This window comes from Rhodnius prolixus, unplaced genomic scaffold (assembly GCF_049639745.1).
Source record: "Rhodnius prolixus isolate KJV_2025 unplaced genomic scaffold, Rpr scaffold_3, whole genome shotgun sequence".
NCBI classification, from domain to species: domain Eukaryota; kingdom Metazoa; phylum Arthropoda; class Insecta; order Hemiptera; family Reduviidae; genus Rhodnius; species Rhodnius prolixus.
In genome coordinates this window covers 1119539-1141364 of record NW_027411603.1, presented here as the reverse complement: position 1 = coordinate 1141364, position 21826 = coordinate 1119539, and the positions used below count along the sequence as shown (strand labels likewise).

The 21826-nt window shown below is 33.6% G+C and overlaps 1 protein-coding gene across 4 annotated transcripts in view; it reads left to right on the top strand.

Moving 5' to 3' along the window:
* LOC141452786 (glycine receptor subunit beta-type 4-like) overlaps positions 1-21826 on the top strand; it is a 238916-nt gene that overhangs the window by 173614 nt on the left and 43476 nt on the right. For all 4 annotated transcript variants that reach the window (XM_074125217.1, XM_074125216.1, XM_074125219.1 and 1 more), the window contains one exon: positions 15834-15916. In XM_074125217.1, coding sequence (XP_073981318.1) covers positions 15834-15916 — 83 coding nt within the window. The remainder of the gene's footprint in view (positions 1-15833; positions 15917-21826) is intronic.

The window sequence follows — 21826 nt, the reverse complement described above, 5'->3', positions numbered from 1 at the left end:
ATGGCTTAAAGCAAAGCCCATTCCCTTCCCAACTTCAATTGGATGAAGTGCCTTTCATCACACTTTCCAGGAAAAAAGATCCAAGAGTTCTATGAATACTCAATGCCTAAAGAAATATTGTAAAAGCTGTTTTCAAGAAAGTTCTCTAAAAAGCGAATACCTTTTCCAGTAAAGTGCTGATATTGGAGATCTGTTGCTCACCCAAACCCATCTATTTTTCGATTATACAAAAAAATGTTAAATCTGTCCGATTTCCGTGCTTCTTTCTCACGACTTGGAAGTCGCAGTCTGAGAATGTAGTGGGCGGAGCGAACTCCAGTTAGAAACATCAAACAGTCTGTGGCTCTCTCACCCTCTCCAAGCTCTAAAATCAAAAAGCGCAGGAACATGGAACTTTGTATTTCCTTCGGGTAATCTCATGGGTTTCCGGCTAAACATCTCTTAGGCTTTCTATTGATAGAGTTTTCCACTTTTTTGGGGGGGATTTTCTCCCAAACAACTACTGCGGTTTTCTTTTAATTGTTCACATGATTGCTCTTAGGTAGATGCACAATGTTTGCTTAATCTTGTTCCAGGGAAATTCGACTAGTGGCACTTGGAAAAGCTAGTGGGTAGACTCCCCTTTAAAGTGCTATTCATGTATAATGTACGTTTTCCCTACCTGTAGATTATCAGCAGAATTCAATTTCTTTCCCATCAGAACTCTTCAGCCTGAATTTCCTGTTTATGGTTAAGAAAAATGGTTTTTCCCTTTCGTCACTAATTGAACTCAAATTGATCCATAACTTTTAAGTGACCCATAAATTCCCGATAAATTCTAATAAGGGTTCCTTTGGGACACAAGTTTAGGGCGAACTCAAGTTTGAATTTTCTAAATTGAAGAACTAGCTAGAGGAGAATTCCAGCAAGAGGAAGTGGTGTCCTTGCTGCCCTTAATGTTGCTTGCAGTAAGTCAATTTAGTAAGCTGAAGTACTGGAAAGTGAAATGAGAAGTACTTTTCCGGCGATGACGTGGAAGTGGTTAATTAGGAACCAGCCGAGCCAATGAGAGCGCATTCACAAAGTCAACTGTGGACTCTCCCACTCGTCTGCTACAAAAGTGCCAGGCGCTTGTGACGCTAATAAACAGTGTAACCTTTTCCACCCTACGGGAAATCTGTTTTCATTAACTTTTACTGTCAGCCTTTGTGAAATTTCCACGCGAACGCTTTTCACTCCTTTTTCTAGCGCTTCTTTTTAAACGTAATTAACTAATTGATTTTATGAAGGACTACAACTTCTATTTGAAACAGATTTAAGCGCCCTTCAGTAATGTTAGGGACTAGCTTTCCCCTAATCTGATATTTCAATCAGACACGTGTACAGGGTGTCCCAAGCTATAGGGTTAACGACTTTTTCTTGGAAACTAAGATAGCTAGAAAAAAACTAAAAAATAGGTGTTCCCTTAGTTTTTTATTAGAAATTCAAATTTAATTTGTAAACTTTTTCGGTGCCTCCAGAAGCGAGATACAGGCTCCAACTGCATTTTTTCAAATGGAGAGGTGTGGTTTTTATTTAAGAAATAGATTCCTGTATTTTTTTTAAGAAAAATTTTTTCTGTGAGCGATATTTTACAAGTTATGAAAGAAAACATGATTCTTATAAGAAATTTTATTATTCTTATATTTCCGGTTTCATACTTGTAGTGTAATGCAGAATCATAAAAAGTAACGAAATATTTTCCTGCAGTAAAAGAAAGTAAAATCTAGATCATTGAATGAAAGTGAAAGAACACCATTTTATGTACTGGATAACTGTGCTTTTATTGGTGAGGGAGTGGCTTACGATATCACTACGTCATCAGCTACAGCCCGCCTATTTCACACATCCCGTTCGCCAATGAGATTAGCCAATCGTTTTTGGTAATTATTTCTAGGAAAAATACGATTTTAATTTTTTTTACTAATTTTTCCCCCATAGGTATTTGATAAATTTTCAAATAATACAATAAAAATTGATATCGTAAAAATGTCTAAAATAAACATGTTTTCAACATTATATTTCCGGTTTCATACTTCTAATGTAATGCAGAATCAAAAAAGGTAACGAAATATTTTCCAGAAGTAAAAGAAAGTAAAATCTAGATCATTGAATGAAAGTGAAAGAACACCATTTTATGTACTGGATAACTGTGCTTTTATTGGTGAGGGAGTGGCTTACGATATCACTACGTCATCAGCTACAGCCCGCCTATTTCACACATCCCGTTCGCCAATGAGATTAGCCAATCGTTTTTGGTAATTATTTCTAGGAAAAATACGATTTTAATTTTTTTTACTAATTTTTCCCCCATAGGTATTTGATAAATTTTCAAATAATACAATAAAAATTGATATCGTAAAAATGTCTAAAATAAACATGTTTTCAACATTATATTTCCGGTTTCATACTTCTAATGTAATGCAGAATCAAAAAAGGTAACGAAATACTTCCCAGAAGTAAAAGAAAGTAAAATCTAGATCATTGAATGAAAGTGAAAGAGCACCATTTTATGTACTGGATAACTGTTCTTTTATTGGAGAAGGAGTGGCTTACGATATCACTACGTCATCAGCTACAGCCCGCCTATTTCACACATCCCGTTCGCCAATGAGATTAGCCAATCGTTTTTGGTAATTATTTCTAGGAAAAATACGATTTTAATTTTTTTTACTAATTTTTCCCCCACAGGTATTTGATAAATTTACAAATAATGCAATAAAAATTGATATCGTGAAAATGTCTAAAATAAACATGTTTTCAACATTATATTTCCGGTTTCATACTTCTAATGTAATGCAGAATCAAAAAAGGTAACGAAATATTTTCCAGAAGTAAAAGAAAGTAAAATCTAGATCATTGAATGAAAGTGAAAGAACACCATTTTATGTACTGGATAACTGTGCTTTTATTGGTGAGGGAGTGGCTTACGATATCACTACGTCATCAGCTACAGCCCGCCTATTTCACACATCCCGTTCGCCAATGAGATTAGCCAATCGTTTTTGGTAATTATTTCTAGGAAAAATACGATTTTAATTTTTTTTACTAACTTTTCCCCATAGGTATTTGATAAATTTTCAAATAATGCAATAAAAATTGATATCGTAAAAATGTCTAAAATAAACATGTTTTCAACATTATATTTCCGGTTTCATACTTCTAATGTAATGCAGAATCAAAAAAGGTAACGAAATACTTCCCAGAAGTAAAAGAAAGTAAAATCTAGATCATTGAATGAAAGTGAAAGAGCACCATTTTATGTACTGGATAACTGTGCTTTTATTGGTGAGGGAGTGGCTTACGATATCACTACGTCATCAGCTAAAGCCCGCCTACTTCACACATCCTGTTCGCCAATGAGATTAGCCAATCGTTTTTGGCAATTATTTCTAGGAAAAATACGATTTTAATTTTTTTTACTAATTTTTCCACCATAGGTATTTGATAAATTTTCAAATAATGTAATAAAAATTGATATCGTAAAAATGTCTAAAATAAACATGTTTTCAACATTATATTTCCGGTTTCATGCTTCTAATGTAATGCAGAATCAAAAAAGATAACGAAATATTTTCCAGAAGTAAAAGAAAGTAAAATCTAGATCATTGAATGAAAGTGAAAGAGCACCATTTTATGTACTGGATAACTGTGTTTTTATTGGTGAGGGAGTGGCTTACGATATCTCTACGTCCTCAGCTAAAGCCCGCCTACTTCACACATCCCGTTCGCCAATGAGATTAGCCAATCGTTTTTGGTAATTATTTCTAGGAAAAATACGATTTTAATTTTTTTTACTAACTTTTCCCCCATAGGTATTTGATAAATTTTCAAATAATGCAATAAAAATTGATATCGTAAAAATGTCTAAAATAAACATGTTTTCAACATTATATTTCCGGTTTCATACTTCTAATGTAATGCAGAATCAAAAAAGGTAACGAAATACTTCCCAGAAGTAAAAGAAAGTAAAATCTAGATCATTGAATGAAAGTGAAAGAGCACCATTTTATGTACTGGATAACTGTGCTTTTATTGGTGAGGGAGTGGCTTACGATATCACTACGTCATCAGCTAAAGCCCGCCTACTTCACACATCCTGTTCGCCAATGAGATTAGCCAATCGTTTTTGGCAATTATTTCTAGGAAAAATACGATTTTAATTTTTTTTACTAATTTTTCCACCATAGGTATTTGATAAATTTTCAAATAATGCAATAAAAATTGATATCGTAAAAATGTCTAAAATAAACATGTTTTCAACATTATATTTCCGGTTCCATGCTTCTAATGTAATGCAGAATCAAAAAAGGTTAACGAAATATTTTCCAGAAGTAAAAGAAAGTAAAATCTAGATCATTGATTGAAAGTGAAAGAGAACCATTTTATGTACTGGATAACTGTGCTTTTATTGGTGAGGGAGTTGCTTACGATATCTCTACGTCATCAGCTAAAGCCCGCCTCCTTCACACATCCCGTTCGCCAATGAGATTAGCCAATCGTTTTTGGTAATTATTTCTAGGAAAAATACGATTTTAATTTTTATTACTAATTTTTCCCCCATAGGTATTTGATAAATTTTCAAATAATGCAATAAAAATTGATATCGTAAAAATGTCTAAAATAAACATGTTTTCAACATTATATTTCCGGTTTCATGCTTCTAATGTAATGCAGAATCAAAAAAGGTAACGAAATATTTTCCAGAAGTAAAAGCTAGATCATTGAATGAAAGTGAAAGAGCACCATTTTATCTACTGGATAACTGTGCTTTTATTGGTGAGGGAGTGGCTTACGATATCACTACGTCATCAGCTACAGCCCGCCTATTTCACACATCCCGTTCGCCAATGAGATTAGCCAATCGTTTTTGGTAATTATTTCTAGGAAAAATACGATTTTAATTTTTTTTACTAATTTTTCCGCGATAGGTATTTGATAAATTTTCAAATAATGCAATAAAAATTGATATCGTAAAAATTTCTAAAATAAACATGTTTTCAACATTATATTTTGGGTTTCATGCTTCTAATGTAATGCAGAATCAAAAAAGGTAACGAAATATTTTCCAGAAGTAAAAGAAAGTAAAATCTAGATCATTGAATGAAAGTTAAAGAGCACCATTTTATCTACTGGATAACTGTGCTTTTATTGGTGAGGGAGTGGCTTACGATATCACTACGTCATCAGCTACAGCCCGCCTATTTCACACATCCCGTTCGCCAATGAGATTAGCCAATCGTTTTTGGTAATTATTTCTAGGAAAAATACGATTTTATTTTTTTTTTTTAATTTTTCCCCTATAGGTATTAGATAAATTTTCAAATAATGCAATAAAAATTGATATCGTAAAAATGTCTAAAATAAACATGTTTTCAACATTATATTTCTGGTTTCATACTTCTAATGTAATGCAGAATCAAAAAAGGTAACGAAATATTTTCCAGAAGTAAAAGCTAGATCATTGAATGAAAGTGAAAGAGCACCATTTTATCTACTGGATAACTGTGCTTTTATTGGTGAGGGAGTGGCTTACGATATCACTACGTCATCAGCTACAGCCCGCCTATTTCACACATCCCGTTCGCCAATGAGATTAGCCAATCGTTTTTGGTAATTATTTCTAGGAAAAATACGATTTTAATTTTTTTTACTAATTTTTCCCCCATAGGTATTTGATAAATTTTCAAATAATGCAATAAAAATTGATATCGTAAAAATTTCTAAAATAAACATGTTTTCAACATTATATTTCTGGTTTCATGCTTCTAATGTAATGCAGAATCAAAAAAGGTAACGAAATATTTTCCAGAAGTAAAAGAAAGTAAAATCTAGATCATTGAATGAAAGTTAAAGAGCACCATTTTATCTACTGGATAACTGTGCTTTTATTGGTGAGGGAGTGGCTTACGATATCACTACGTCATCAGCTACAGCCCGCCTATTTCACACATCCCGTTCGCCAATGAGATTAGCCAATCGTTTTTGTTAATTATTTCTAGGAAAAATACGATTTTAATTTTTTTTTTTAATTTTTCCCCCATAGGTATTAGATAAATTTTCAAATAATGCAATAAAAATTGATATCGTAAAAATGTCTAAAATAAACATGTTTTCAACATTATATTTCTGGTTTCATACTTCTAACGTAATGCAGAATCAAAAAAGGTAACGAAATATTTTCCAGAAGTAAAAGAAAGTAAAATCTAGATCATTGAATGAAAGTGAAAGAGCACCATTTTATGTACTGGATAACTGTGCTTTTATTGGTGAGGGAGTGGCTTACGATATCACTACGTCATCAGCTAAAGCCCGCCTACTTCACACATCCTGTTCGCCAATGAGATTAGCCAATCGTTTTTGGCAATTATTTCTAGGAAAAATACGATTTTAATTTTTTTTACTAATTTTTCCACCATAGGTATTTGATAAATTTTCAAATAATGTAATAAAAATTGATATCGTAAAAATGTCTAAAATAAACATGTTTTCAACATTATATTTCCGGTTTCATGCTTCTAATGTAATGCAGAATCAAAAAAGGTAACGAAATATTTTCCAGAAGTAAAAGAAAGTAAAATCTAGATCATTGAATGAAAGTGAAAGAGCACCATTTTATGTACTGGATAACTGTGTTTTTATTGGTGAGGGAGTGGCTTACGATATCTCTACGTCCTCAGCTAAAGCCCGCCTACTTCACACATCCCGTTCGCCAATGAGATTAGCCAATCGTTTTTGGTAATTATTTCTAGGAAAAATACGATTTTAATTTTTTTTACTAACTTTTCCCCCATAGGTATTTGATAAATTTTCAAGTAATGCAATAAAAATTGATATCGTAAAAATGTCTAAAATAAACATGTTTTCAACATTATATTTCCGGTTTCATACTTCTAATGTAATGCAGAATCAAAAAAGGTAACGAAATATTTTCCAGAAGTAAAAGAAAGTAAAATCTAGATCATTGAATGAAAGTGAAAGAGCACCATTTTATGTACTGGATAACTGTGCTTTTATTGGTGAGGGAGTGGCTTACGATATCACTACGTCATCAGCTAAAGCCCGCCTACTTCACACATCCTGTTCGCCAATGAGATTAGCCAATCGTTTTTGGCAATTATTTCTAGGAAAAATACGATTTTAATTTTTTTTACTAATTTTTCCCCCATAGGTATTTGATAAATTTTCAAATAATGCAATAAAAATTGATATCGTGAAAATTTCTAAAATATACATGTTTTCAACATTATATTTCCAGTTTCATGCTTCTAATGTAATGCAGAATCAAAAAAGGTAACGAAATATTTTCCAGAAGTAAAAGAAAGTAAAATCTAGATCATTGAATGAAAGTTAAAGAGCACCATTTTATCTACTGGATAACTGTGCTTTTATTGGTGAGGGAGTGGCTTACGATATCACTACGTCATCAGCTACAGCCCGCCTATTTCACACATCCCGTTCGCCAATGAGATTAGCCAATCGTTTTTGGTAATTATTTCTAGGAAAAATACGATTTTAATTTTTTTTACTAATTTTTCCCCCATAGGTATTAGATAAATTTTCAAATAATGCAATAAAAATTGATATCGTAAAAATGTCTAAAATAAACATGTTTTCAACATTATATTTCCGGTTTCATACTTCTAATGTAATGCAGAATCAAAAAAGGTAACGAAATATTTTCCAGAAGTAAAGAAAGTAAAATCTAGATCATTGAATGAAAGTGAAAGAACACCATTTTATGTACTGGATAACTGTGCTTTTATTGGTGAGGGAGTGGCTTACGATATCACTACGTCATCAGCTACAGCCCGCCTATTTCACACATCCCGTTCGCCAATGAGATTAGCCAATCGTTTTTGGTAATTATTTCTAGGAAAAATACGATTTTAATTTTTTTTACTAATTTTTCCCCAATAGGTATTTGATAAATTTTCAAATAATGCAATAAAAATTGATATCGTAAAAATGTCTAAAATAAACATGTTTTCAACATTATATTTCCGGTTTCATACTTCTAATGTAATGCAGAATCAAAAAAGGTAACGAAATATTTTCCAGAAGTAAAAGAAAGTAAAATCTAGATCATTGAATGAAAGTGAAAGAGCACCATTTTATGTACTGGATAACTGTGCTTTTATTGGTGAGGGAGTGGCTTACGATATCACTACGTCATCAGCTACAGCCCGCCTATTTCACACATTCCGTTCGCCAATGAGATTAGCCAATCGTTTTTGGTAATTATTTCCAGGAAAAATACTATTTAAATTTTTTTTACTAATTTTTCCTCCATTGGCAGGAAAGAGCATGTCTAAGCATCTCTAATGGTGGAGGCCATTTCGAGCATGATCTGTAATATTAATGAGGAGTAAAATTTATAATAAAATGTTACTTTTCTTCTTATTCAATCAAAAAACCGTTATAATATTATCATTTTGAAATTTCTTATAAGAATCATGTTTTCATTCATAACTTGTAAAATATCGGTCACAGAAAAAAACCGTTCGAGTAAATTTTTCTTTAAAAAAATAGAGGAATCTATTTCTTAAATAAAAACCGCACCTCCTCATTTGGAAAAATAAAGTTGGTGCCTGTATCTCGCTTCTGGAAGCACCGAACAAAATTTACAAATTAAATTTGAATTTCTAACAAAAAAAACTAAGGGAACAGGAATTTTTTAGTTGTTTTTTTTTCTAACTATCTTAGTTTCCGAGAAAAAGTCGTTATCCATACACCTTGGGACACCCTGTATAGTATTAATAGACATGGAATATGTAAGTAAAATATCAAAGTTTGGGGAAATAAGTAGACTTGAAGTGCCACTTTACCCAATCACGTTTCAGTTTTTAGAGACTTTTATATTTTATTCGGTTCCAACGAAACTGCGCATGCTCATTGAAAACTGTAGATCCATAACCTTAATTTGAAATATTATAACCTCCATTTCAGGTTGTTTTTGAGGAGATTTGGAATTAACCTAGCCTCTAATGTTCCACTTCAGTATATCCTTATTTCCGGTGTAAGAAGAAAAGAATTTCCATACCTTTGTAAAGTTCCAAGTTTGAAGAAAATCTACAGAACGGAAGTGCCATTTCTGTTTTCCGAAAAGATTCGTCATTATATGAAGCCAACCAGAATTTAGATTAAATTTTTAATTAAAAATTTAATTTCCAAAGTTGCTGCAAGAGAACGTCACGTGAGTGGTGATTCCAGAATTCTTATCATTCCTCCTAGTTTTAAAGTAATGAACTGAAATTTACAAGATTATATTGAATCTAGCGGATTGTGCTAGTACTAAATCGTAACAAGTAAATGGCGTAAATAATTTTGCTGTTTTAGTGTAACAGTAAGATGAATTAATTCCAGTAAGAACTGAGTTTAGTTGTGTTGAACAACTTCTTTGAGAACCTGTTTGGCTTGTCAGCCTCCATCGCACGCCCTGAGAAACTTCAACGTCTTGGATTTACTTGGGTTGCACACCTAGAAGATGCCCGGTCTAGGCTATTAGCCTAGAGAAACTATTGCGAAAGTCTGTTTACAATTAATAGCAGCCAGTTACTTCCAAGTTTAGCATGTCTGGTGGTGACATGAACAAATGAGAACGTTTAATCACGATTACTAACACTGGACATGATCCAATCAGTTGGCTGGATTTTTTAATGATCTTACCTGGGAAATTCAATTAAAATCACTGCTGAGAGAGGGCTGCTTTGGTAGGCTGACCTCTAAAGCTCCATTTGACGTAACTTGTAGTTGTAGCACTTTCTTATAGTGGAAAGGTTGGAATTATTGCTCATGAAGGAAGTACCAAGTTAATGAAGGGTTTTCCACTTGTTTCTTTAAGATTTTCAGGAAATTGCTGCTTTATTTTCCTCATAACTTCGCAAACTAATCAATAAAAATCTAAAACTTCTAGTGTTTTTTTTTGTGGGAAAATTCGTTTAAGTTTAAGGACAGCTCAAGAAGGATTTTAGAGGTAGGCTTACCTCCAGACTGGAAGTGAGAGGATGCTGTAAGATGAAGAGGTGGGCGGTTCTCACTAGCTAAGCTGCAGCTGGGGTGAAGGGGCAGGGGAAAAAAGATTAGTGACGCAATGTAAATGCTGGCATGCATTACCGTAACAATGTCGTAATTAGTAAGTTTTGGCCAAGTTGTGAGCACATTATAAGTTGCGCTGAATAGCGTGTCGTACGTTATGGTAAAGTTTGGATGCTTCTGCAGTGAAGACACCACATTAAGCTACAAAGTGAGACACATGCACCTCTCTCTTTCATGTCAGCATACATAATTACTGGCAAACTCGTATATTTCCGAACACTTGTCGTTTGAGAAAATGTTTCTAATTTTGTAGAGAACGCGAGTAAGTGCTCTGATCCACTCGCGAGTTGTTCGACTATCAGATTACCCGCAGGACACCATTGGTTTAACTGTACTTGTACAGATCACTGGTTCAAATTGGTGTTAATGCCAAAGAAGTTTTACACCTACCGTGGCCGTTTCTGGTTAGACAGTAACATTGCGAGGTGATCCCATGTCAGCTTTTGGTCAAATGATTCCCGAGATAATTCACCCATGTGGCCGAAGGGATCGTAATCTCACCTAAGAACTAATCCCTTGGACACCTTCTATAAAAAACCAGAGCAAAGCTGCGGTTTTCGAAGTAATCTTGGGAAACTAAATAAGCTTTTCAAGAATTTCCTACTTTCGATTTCGTACCTCTTCTTGGAATTTTAGGGACCCATTCAATACTTCTTAAAGGAGACCTTAAGATATATAATCCGTAGAAATGGCTCCTTAGAAGAAAACTTAGCCTCCTTGTCTCAGAACTGTCCACAACAAAATTCCTCCGGCAAAATGTTCCAAATAACAGATCTTATAATGAACGATTGCAATTCTTTCTTCTTGTGGAGGGTAAGAAGTAGATATTTGAATGCCCAGATGTCCCTGGTGGGCTGCAAATCTGATTTGAATTAACATAACCTGCTCTAATTGTAACCCTTATTTCCAAGTTAGGTTTCTGCATTTGCTATCTTGTAATTAACATAAAACCACAAGCTATTCCATGGCCAAAAAGTGCTGCAATTTCTCGCTCATTGCCAGACAACTTTGCATTCTCACTTATTAGTTTGCATTCCTTCCATACCTAATTTCTTCTCTACTCTGCTGGCACTAAATAAATTTATTCAAAAACAGAAAATAAATTCTGTCCGCTAAACATTAGAATGTAAATATTCTACTCGAGTGCTTAAAAGCAATGCGGAAATACGAGAACACTTTAGGAGATGTATGCTGAACAGCAGCAGGAATTCCTGCATTTTTTTTAGTTAGTTCATCTCAAATAACGAAATATCACCAAGTTTATTAATGCGTTTGGATAGCATTGTCGCTTATGTTTAACGCCGAAGTGCGATTTCACGTGAAGATTGTTTAGGTTTTCTCGACTGCTTACCTTAAACTTGAGTTCCACGCGGAAAAACTAAAACTATGACTAGAATCACATTTTTTTTTGTTTTAGAAAAATTGATTAAGAGGAGAACATTTTGTTTCTATAACACATTCTATTCAGGAGGTGTTTATTAAAGTTCAAGCGAGTGGTTCGATGTTGACTTCAAGACTAGGGGCCACCATGTGTTCCAACAATAAGCTGCAGGCCAATACCAGGCAACCAGTAGTGCCAACTTATTCCAATTCTTTGCAGATTTTCCCCAAAATCGATCTCAACTATTTTCTATAAACTTGGCATGCTCATTGTTTTGTGTTGTTAGAAAATATGTGAAAATCTGATGGTACGAGTAGGACATTAAGCTCCGCCCAAAAAATTGGTGTTTACTTGTATTATTATGATTCTATTGGAGCGAAGAATGTATTCTAGGCACCATATTTATCGTTACTATAATAAAATGTGTATACTTTGAGAATTAATAACCTTACAAAGCCTGTTTACCCACTGGTGAGTTTTTATTACCCAAAATTGAATTTCCCACCAGCTGTTAACGTTATTAAAGGTTATTATTATTCAGGTTCAGGTTATTAAAGCTGAGAGAATGACACTCTAGAAATTAACAGTTACGCGTATGGTAATATTTTTAATTTCTAATTAATTCAATTAAAATTGAAAGCCACTTGAGTGAGGGTGGGGGCCCGGTTGTGCTATAATTTATTTAATTTCACCGAGAGACGCCATAAAAAATTATTTTGCATCTAATTAAAATAAACATTAGACTAGATAGGAGTGTTAATGAGTTTTTGCAGGTGTAAATTTACAATGATCTGGGTTTATAATACGCGGAGAAATCAGATTTCTCTGGCTGAAATATAGCAGACTAAAATGAGTCTAACAGGCGATCTTGCTGAATTCCACTCACTATGGCTACTGTAAAGTTGTCACATATTCCTGGAGTTGCGATTTTGTCAAGTTTTTACCCAAATTACAGAGTTTCAAGGTCGCTAAACAGAACTATTATCTAGGTGAGCTCCTATACTATTTTTCGTACCGAGTTCATGCAACTTTATTCTCGTAATATTTAGAATTTGTTTAAAAATAATTATTGAATTTAATATTTTAAAAGTACCTTTGTTTCAATACAATAAAATGGTAGTTTTGGAAGAATTCATACGCAATAGAATCGCACTAAAATCGACATTGCAGAAAGAAACATTTTAAACCAAAGCCTAAAATGAGGCCCTATTTTTTTTTTTCAATTATCCTTCCAAACCTTTAGATTATCCTCAGTAAATGGCAGAAAACTCGGGAAAGAACACCACCACACGACTTTCCCTTGCCGCAGATAACCTCAAAGTTTCAAAGTTCTTGAAACTTTCAATTTGAATTAAACAGTAGTTGACTATGGTAAATTATAAGCACATGTTCTTTCACCTTGCGGTCAGCTAATTTCTTCAACTTTGGAATTTTGAGTAAATATTTTAAACCTCATAATATATAAAACGTGATGAATTCATCCACTACACTGGTCTAGGACTTTGAGGGGTAATCCACACGCCCAGAAGTGGTTTTCATCGGATTTCCCTGGAGAATGTTTGAAATAAAAGTTCTACGTCAGTGCAACATGGATACTTGACTTGGAAAGATTGGGTAGAGCTGTCAGAGATGATTCCTCGAAAGGGATGAATCTGGTACAACCCCCGCTTATGGATTCTGTCGCTAAGTTACAGCTAGGTCTCGTAGAGCTACCAAATCTAAAGCATATTAGTGGTTAGGTGTTCAGAACTGGGTAGAATTCCTCGTAGCTTGTGGTTATCTTCATGAATCGTCCGCTCAGATTGGAAATAGCTCTTACTGGAAATTCTGTTTTAAGCGGGAATTAAAGGCCTTTTATTTTAGGGAACCAGCGAACCCATATTGGTGTTATTTAGCATTAAGTAAAAGTCTCTAGTTTGAAAAAAATCTTGAGTATTACCAGTCGATTAACCAAATTTCCACATCACATCTTTTATACAATATAGACAGATCTAGATATGTCTATAGAGCAATTTAGACTGTTAAAGTGAAGAATTGAGTGTGAGTTGGTTTATTCAAGCAAAGTAAAACCACTTGTTCCGAGAGGCTTCTAAGAGGTTATGGCCGGATGGAGAGGTCAAGGAGAAAAGGTGACATTCCGACGATGGGAGAGTGGTCTCGGCCGACCTCCTCTGGATAGGTCTGGACATTCTTCCTTAGAGAGGTGTTTAAAAAGGTCCACCTTTACTTTCAAACAAATTGCTACAAATCGATTTCCACTACCAGCTCTTCTCAGCCACACAGTCACCCATTCCTGATGGTCCTTCAGAAACTCTATTGGCCTTCACATTTCTTCGGCATAAAAAGACGAATAAGTGGCTAAAATAAAATATTTAATAAAAAAAAAACGGAACTATCTGGCTCCCGATGTTCTTGAAGTGCGGCGTACTCGAAATGTACAGCCGATGAGGCCACATGTTCGCTGAAGCTTACTTCCTTGCTCAACCTGGAGACTGCCTTGAAAAATATATTCCACAGAAATTGCCACGGAAACACTCTCGTCAGTAAAGTGACGTTTCCGTTGGGATGATTTTATTCTGTACCTTACTACCGGATGATGACACCTTGACGAAATATAAAATTTGAACTTTCCGCGATTTTTTGTTTTTGAGTTAAGCTTTCCGCACACACACACATTTCTCATTTCTAAAATCTTCTGAGAAAATTCCAAAACGGATATTTTCTGTGAAAAAAACTTCAATTCTAAAATCTGCACGACCACAATTCCTTCTCTTCCTTGGAATAAGAGAAAGACAAGAGGAAAATGCTCCAAATTTGTTGAGAAGTTTTCTTAATTGATGTTATCTTTCTGACCCTCATCCTTAACAGAAGTTCAATTCAACCGTTTGGTGTTGAAAATTTGATTTCCACAATGTTCCTGTAATGCACTATACTCGCTGACTGAACCCAGTGGATAGGAGTCATTGTTATACAGCATGTTGTGGAAGTCCGATAAAGTACAGATCCAACCTCGAGGAAAGCTAAAGTGAAAATGTATTGTGCGAGAAGTTTGGGATGCTGGATAATGTAATCTGTTGTCTGGACCAGTAGAGCGCTTACTGATCACATTTACAGCACCTCCATTTGCAGAATTAAATTATAATATACGAGTATATATATAGATGAGTATGTTTACATGGAGTTCGGCGGTTTGACAAGCTAGGAGGTCTACCAAAACCAATAAGTAGTGTACAACCGCTACTTCCTACTAAGTATGGTCTCCTAATACTTCGCAGTCTGTTTACATGTCTTTGCATGTCTGTTTGCTGCATCAGCTGTACAGTTAATTATCTAATGTAATTAGTTTATATTAGTCACCATGTGAATTTATGTAATTTAATAGATCAAAGCCAAATTATGGAGTTTTCTCGAGGGATATAGGTGGAACGCTATCTAGATATTTCTCTTTGAACTGTACTCTGGCTCTTGTCTCCATAGTAATTATTAATCATTTTAGTAATAGTAATTAGTAAACTATATCCGCTTCTTCTACCTCGGTTTAAAGTAAATATTGTGAACCCAAAACGTGAGAAGAATTAAAGTGTAGTGATCGAGTCAGAGATCCCAAATGCCGTTTACTCCTGAATTACTCCGAAGAATGAAGAAAGATGTACTGCCTCAGCAATCTTGTAGGCTAGCTCAGCGATCGGCAACCTAAGACACGCGAAAGGATTGTTGGTGGGAGAAACTAAGATAACGCAAGTTTGCTATGGAAGCTCTGCTAATAGTCAGGAAACCAAGTACCAGGAGGCGCCTGGTACTTCAGGAGCTCTGCTCTTGACACAGCCATACTTCCTTTACCACGGCACCTTAGGTTTGGGCTAAGCTATAAGAGTTCTTTAGGTTCGCTAGGCGGATGTCTACAGGCCTTTATGATTTTTGTATTGCTAGAGGATGAGTCGTATTGAGTGCTGTTTTTTCTATTTGGGTTAGGAAATAATTTTAATATTACCAGAACACATGTTTTTGTTGCTAGAGTGGGATGTCCTAGAGGCGCCGGATATAGATTGAGTAGCTAATCCACTTCCCTTAGAGCAAAATTGTCGTATTTTCAGGATAAATAACATATTTTCGGATGCGATTCAACAAATAATTCTTTACCAAATTCTTAAGCAACTCCTTTAACCCAGCAAGTTTGTACTGCCCTTTTCCTCTTATTGTCGACCTTGGAACCCATACTCTGGTTTGGAAATCATGTTGCTTTCAATGATGACAAAGAGATTATGACTTTATGCATAGTGCACTATTTGTAGGCTTTGTGCATTAATGAAATCTCGCCTGGTTTGTTTGATTTCAGGTTGAAGTTGAGCTTCTCCTGCATGATGGATCTGTCCAAGTTCCCGCTGGATAATCAGGTGTGCACCATGGAGGTGGCCAGCTGTAAGTATTGCTACTTTCTCTAGAATTACCGTCAGGATTATTATCACAACGATCTGATTATTTATTACATTATTATGTAAACAATAAGAATTACTTGTATACATTAAGAATACCAAGTTTGATAAAATAGTATCAGCAGTTTTCCTCAAAATCTTTATAAAAAAAAACATTTTCAGAGGGTCTCAAAACAGATTTTCCTTGTAAAACACAAAACCGGAAATCTAGCAGAATGCAAAAGGCAAATGAAAGCTAATATTTCCGATAAAAAAATCAATTCTAATAATTCCGAAATGCGATCGCAGAACTTCCAGTTAGTAGAAATATGTACAGAATGAGAAAGTGAAAATCGAAATGTAAAAGGAAAATTCAACAAGAAAATCATTTATCTTTAACCTTTCTCTTTTTTTTTTTATTAATAATTGTTTTTCTCAAGAGAAACTCTTCTGATTCTTGAACTATAGGAATGAACTTCCGCAATATACAGTTTTCTATTTCCAGTCTTCATTTCCGGTTAAGGATTTTAATTTTCTTCTCTCGATAGACTTTATCTCTAATTGTTATTTATAATGGAAACTGGAGTTTCTATTTGGATTAGGAAATGATTTTAATAGTTCACAGAGCTAATGTTGTGGCGCGGTGAATGCTTTCAATTAGTTGCTTTTCAATGTATTTTAACTTTCTATTTTAACTAACTAATAGTTTTTCACTGACACGTTTTGAGGTCTCCGGAGTTTGAAAATCTGTTTCAGAAATTGTAGGAAAACTAAAACTTCCAGCATGAAAACTAACACGACTTTGTCTTCTTCGAATTCGGCATCTTAACAATGCTTTCAATTTGGTTGAACACTAAAAGTAAAGTAATTGCCTATTTTTTCAGGCGGGCTTTACGTCCATCTACCAAATTAGGTGTCGTGGACGGAGCCGCCTAGCAAACATACTTTACTGTAAAGTTCTCATATTAACCATTAAATAAAATCCAGGGCCTAAGACCAGAAATCGAACCAAGTACCACAATACATATTAGCTTCGCAGGTCTCGCCTCTAACCGCTCGGCTAACGGGGCGCCTTGGTTAGTCTCTATAAAGGGGCTAATCGGTAACTAGAGGAGACACTTTGCAGCCTGCAATTTCCTGGATAATCCTTCAATGCACTCCTTATTTTATTGCTGGGAATAAGTTTATATAAGTAAAATAGGACCTCGGTCTGAGTGGCAACTTCCGCTTAATGGTGAGACTCCTATAGCGCACTGTCGTCTCAAGACACTTCATTTACAAAGGGCTAGGTCTAAAAAGGGCTGGGTCTGGCCGGGGTTAGGTCTGAAAAGGGCTGGGTCTGAAGAGGGCTAGATCTGAAAAGGGCTGGGTCTGAAAAGGGCTGGGTTTGAAAAGGGCTGGGTCTGAAAAGGGCTAGATCTGAAAAGGGCTAAGTCTGAAAAGTGATGCACCTGCTTATACTGTAGGGAATTGGAGAAATCTCCATTACCATCCTAATTTTCTGTGATGCTATCATACAGGGAAAATTTGCATTCTTTGAAGATTTCCAGGTATTGGAGATACCAAGATTTCAAGCTTCTCAGAGTGGGAGCATGGACTGATAGCGTCACAAAAACCAAAACGTTCATGACTAATCCGATCGATTTTTGTTGATTACTTTGGCACGTTACAAAGAATTGTTTTAAAAATATTTGTTGCAAATTAATAAAACAAGGATAAAAATCAGTATTATTCCTTCATTTTAAACTAATTAACTATTTTTAATTAGTGAAAGAAAAAAATAATTAGGATGACAAGAAATAAATTATTAAAGCCTGAGGGGCAGAGTTGGGCACTGATTAAAAAAAAAATTAAACTCTAAATTTAATTGATTAAATTTTTTAATTGATTGAATTTATTTTTAATTTTAATCAGAATTTAATGGACGAATTTAATCATAATTTTAATCATATGACAATTATTTAATCGTTAATCAAACTAATTTAATCATCCACTTTTATGGCTTTTCAACCAATGGTTCGAACCACGTTTTGGCGAGGCCCTTTTTCTAAGCGTCTTCAATAAATACTTTTCGGTTAATTTTTGTAGACTTGGACTTCTTCACGAGTCTCTAGACCAGTGGTTCTTAACCGGTGTTCCGCGAATATGGTCCAACTGTTCCGCAAATTTCAATTGTAAATGTCTTGAAATTTAGAAACTTAGGAAAAATACGAAAACAAAAAATTGTTCCTTTTTTTTTAATTTGAATTTAATTTTAAGTTCTTGCTTAATACCGAATTTCAAATTAATTATTATTAGTGTTCCACGAGAAAAATGTATACATAATTGTGTTCCGCGTCTTTGAAAAAGTTAAGAACCACTGATATAAAACGTTGAAAATTTTTTGGGTCATGAAATTCTGTAAAATTATGGCTGTTCTTTACCTCCCACTGTGAACCACGTATTCGTATGAAATTTTGTTCTCTTGTACACTTTGTTTTTCTCAATTATAAACTATAGTTATTTTGTGCACAGATCTATAAATGTAGAAGATATAAAGGTTTTAAAATTTTTTGGGTCATGAAATTCTGTAAAATTATGGCTGTTCTTTATCTCCCACTGTGAACCACGTATTGGTATGGAATTTTGTTCACTTATACACTTTGTTTTTCTCAATTATAAACTATAGTTATTTTGTGCACAGATCTATAAATGTAGAAGATATAAAGGGTAGAAAATTTTTTGGGTCATGAAATTCTGTAAAATTATGGCTGTTCTTTACCTCCCACTGTGAACCACGTATTCGTATGAAATTTTGTTCTCTTGTACACTTTGTTTTTCTCAATTATAAACTATAGTTATTTTGTGCACAGATCTATAAAAGTAGAAGATATAAAGGTTTTAAAATTTTTTGGGTCATGAAATTCTGTAAAATTATGGCTGTTCTTTATCTCCCACTGTGAACCACGTATTGGTATGGAATTTTGTTCACTTATACACTTTGTTTTTCTCAATTATAAACTATAGTTATTTTGTGCACAGATCTATAAATGTAGAAGATATAAAGGGTAGAAAATTTTTTGGGTCATGAAATTCTGTAAAATTATGGCTGTTCTTTACCTCCCACTGTGAACCACGTATTCGTATGAAATTTTGTTCTCTTGTACACTTTGTTTTTCTCAATTATAAACTATAGTTATTTTGTGCACAGATCTATAAAAGTAGAAGATATAAAGGTTTTAAAATTTTTTTGGTCATGAAATTCTGTAAAATTATGGCTGTTCTTTATCTCCCACTGTGAACCACGTATTGGTATGGAATTTTGTTCACTTATACACTTTGTTTTTCTCAATTATAAACTATAGTTATTTTGTGCACAGATCTATAAATGTAGAAGATATAAAGGGTAGAAAATTTTTTGGGTCATGAAATTCTGTAAAATTATGGCTGTTCTTTACCTCCCACTGTGAACCACGTATTCGTATGAAATTTTGTTCTCTTGTACACTTTGTTTTTCTCAATTATAAACTATAGTTATTTTGTGCACAGATCTATAAATGTAGAAGATATAAAGGTTTTAAAATTTTTTGGGTCATGAAATTCTGTAAAATTATGGCTGTTCTTTACCTCCCACTGTGAACCACGTATTCGTATGAAATTTTGTTCTCTTGTACACTTTGTTTTTCTCAATTATAAACTATAGTTATTTTGTGCACAGATCTATAAATGTAGAAGATATAAAGGTTTTAAAATTTTTTGGGTCATGAAATTCTGTAAAATTATGGCTGTTCTTTACCTCCCACTGTGAACCACGTATTCGTATGAAATTTTGTTCTCTTGTACACTTTGTTTTTCTCAATTATAAACTATAGTTATTTTGTGCACAGATCTATAAATGTAGAAGATATAAAGGTTTTAAAATTTTTTGGGTCATGAAATTCTGTAAAATTATGGCTGTTCTTTATCTCCCACTGTGAACCACGTATTGGTATGGAATTTTGTTCACTTATACACTTTGTTTTTCTCAATTATAAACTATAGTTATTTTGTGCACAGATCTATAAATGTAGAAGATATAAAGGGTAGAAAATTTTTTGGGTCATGAAATTCTGTAAAATTATGGCTGTTCTTTACCTCCCACTGTGAACCACGTATTCGTATGAAATTTTGTTCTCTTGTACACTTTGTTTTTCTCAATTATAAACTATAGTTATTTTGTGCACTGATCTATAAAAGTAGAAGATATAAAGGTTTTAAAATTTTTTGGGTCATGAAATTCTGTAAAATTATGGCTGTTCTTTATCTCCCACTGTGAACCACGTATTGGTATGGAATTTTGTTCACTTATACACTTTGTTTTTCTCAATTATAAACTATAGTTATTTTGTGCACAGATCTATAAATGTAGAAGATATAAAGGGTAGAAAATTTTTTGGGTCATGAAATTCTGTAAAATTATGGCTGTTCTTTACCTCCCACTGTGAACCACGTATTCGTATGAAATTTTGTTCTCTTGTACACTTTGTTTTTCTCAATTATAAACTATAGTTATTTTGTGCACAGATCTATAAATGTAGAAGATATAAAGGTTTTAAAATTTTTTGGGTCATGAAATTCTGTAAAATTATGGCTGTTCTTTACCTCCCACTGTGAACCACGTATTCGTATGAAATTTTGTTCTCTTGTACACTTTGTTTTTCTCAATTATAAACTATAGTTATTTTGTGCACAGATCTATAAATGTAGAAGATATAAAGGTTTTAAAATTTTTTGGGTCATGAAATTCTGTAAAATTATGGCTGTTCTTTACCTCCCACTGTGAACCACGTATTCGTATGAAATTTTGTTCTCTTGTACACTTTGTTTTTCTCAATTATAAACTATAGTTATTTTGTGCACAGATCTATAAATGTAGAAGATATAAAGGTTTTAAAATTTTTTGGGTCATGAAATTCTGTAAAATTATGGCTGTTCTTTACCTCCCACTGTGAACCACGTATTCGTATGAAATTTTGTTCTCTTGTACACTTTGTTTTTCTCAATTATAAACTATAGTTATTTTGTGCACAGATCTATAAATGTAGAAGATATAAAGGGTAGAAAATTTTTTGGGTCATGAAATTCTGTAAAATTATGGCTGTTCTTTACCTCCCACTGTGAACCACGTATTCGTATGAAATTTTGTTCTCTTGTACACTTTGTTTTTCTCAATTATAAACTATAGTTATTTTGTGCACAGATCTATAAATGTAGAAGATATAAAGGTTTTAAAATTTTTTGGGTCATGAAATTCTGTAAAATTATGGCTGTTCTTTATCTCCCACTGTGAACCACGTATTCGTATGAAATTTTCTTCTCTTGTACACTTTGTTTTTCTCAATTATAAACTATAGTTATTTTGTGCACAGATCTGTAAATGTAGAAAATATAAAGGGTTGAAAATTTTTTGGGTCATGAAATTCTGTAAAATTATAGCTGTTCTTTACCTTCCACTGTAAACCACGTATTCGTATGAAATTTTGTTCTCTTGTACACTTTGTTTTTCTCAATTATAAACTATAGTTATTTTGTGCACAGATCTGTAAATGTAGAAGATATAAAGGGTTGAAAATTTTTTGGGTCATGAAATTCTGTAAAATTATGGCTGTTCTTTATCTTCCACTGTGAACCACGTATTGGTATGGAATTTTGTTCACTTATACACTTTGTTTTTCTCAATTATAAACTATAGTTATTTTGTGCACAGATCTATAAATGTAGAAGATATAAAGGGTAGAAAATTTTTTGGGTCATGAAATTCTGTAAAATTATGGCTGTTCTTTACCTCCCACTGTGAACCACGTATTCGTATGAAATTTTGTTCTCTTGTACACTTTGTTTTTCTCAATTATAAACTATAGTTATTTTGTGCACAGATCTATAAAAGTAGAAGATATAA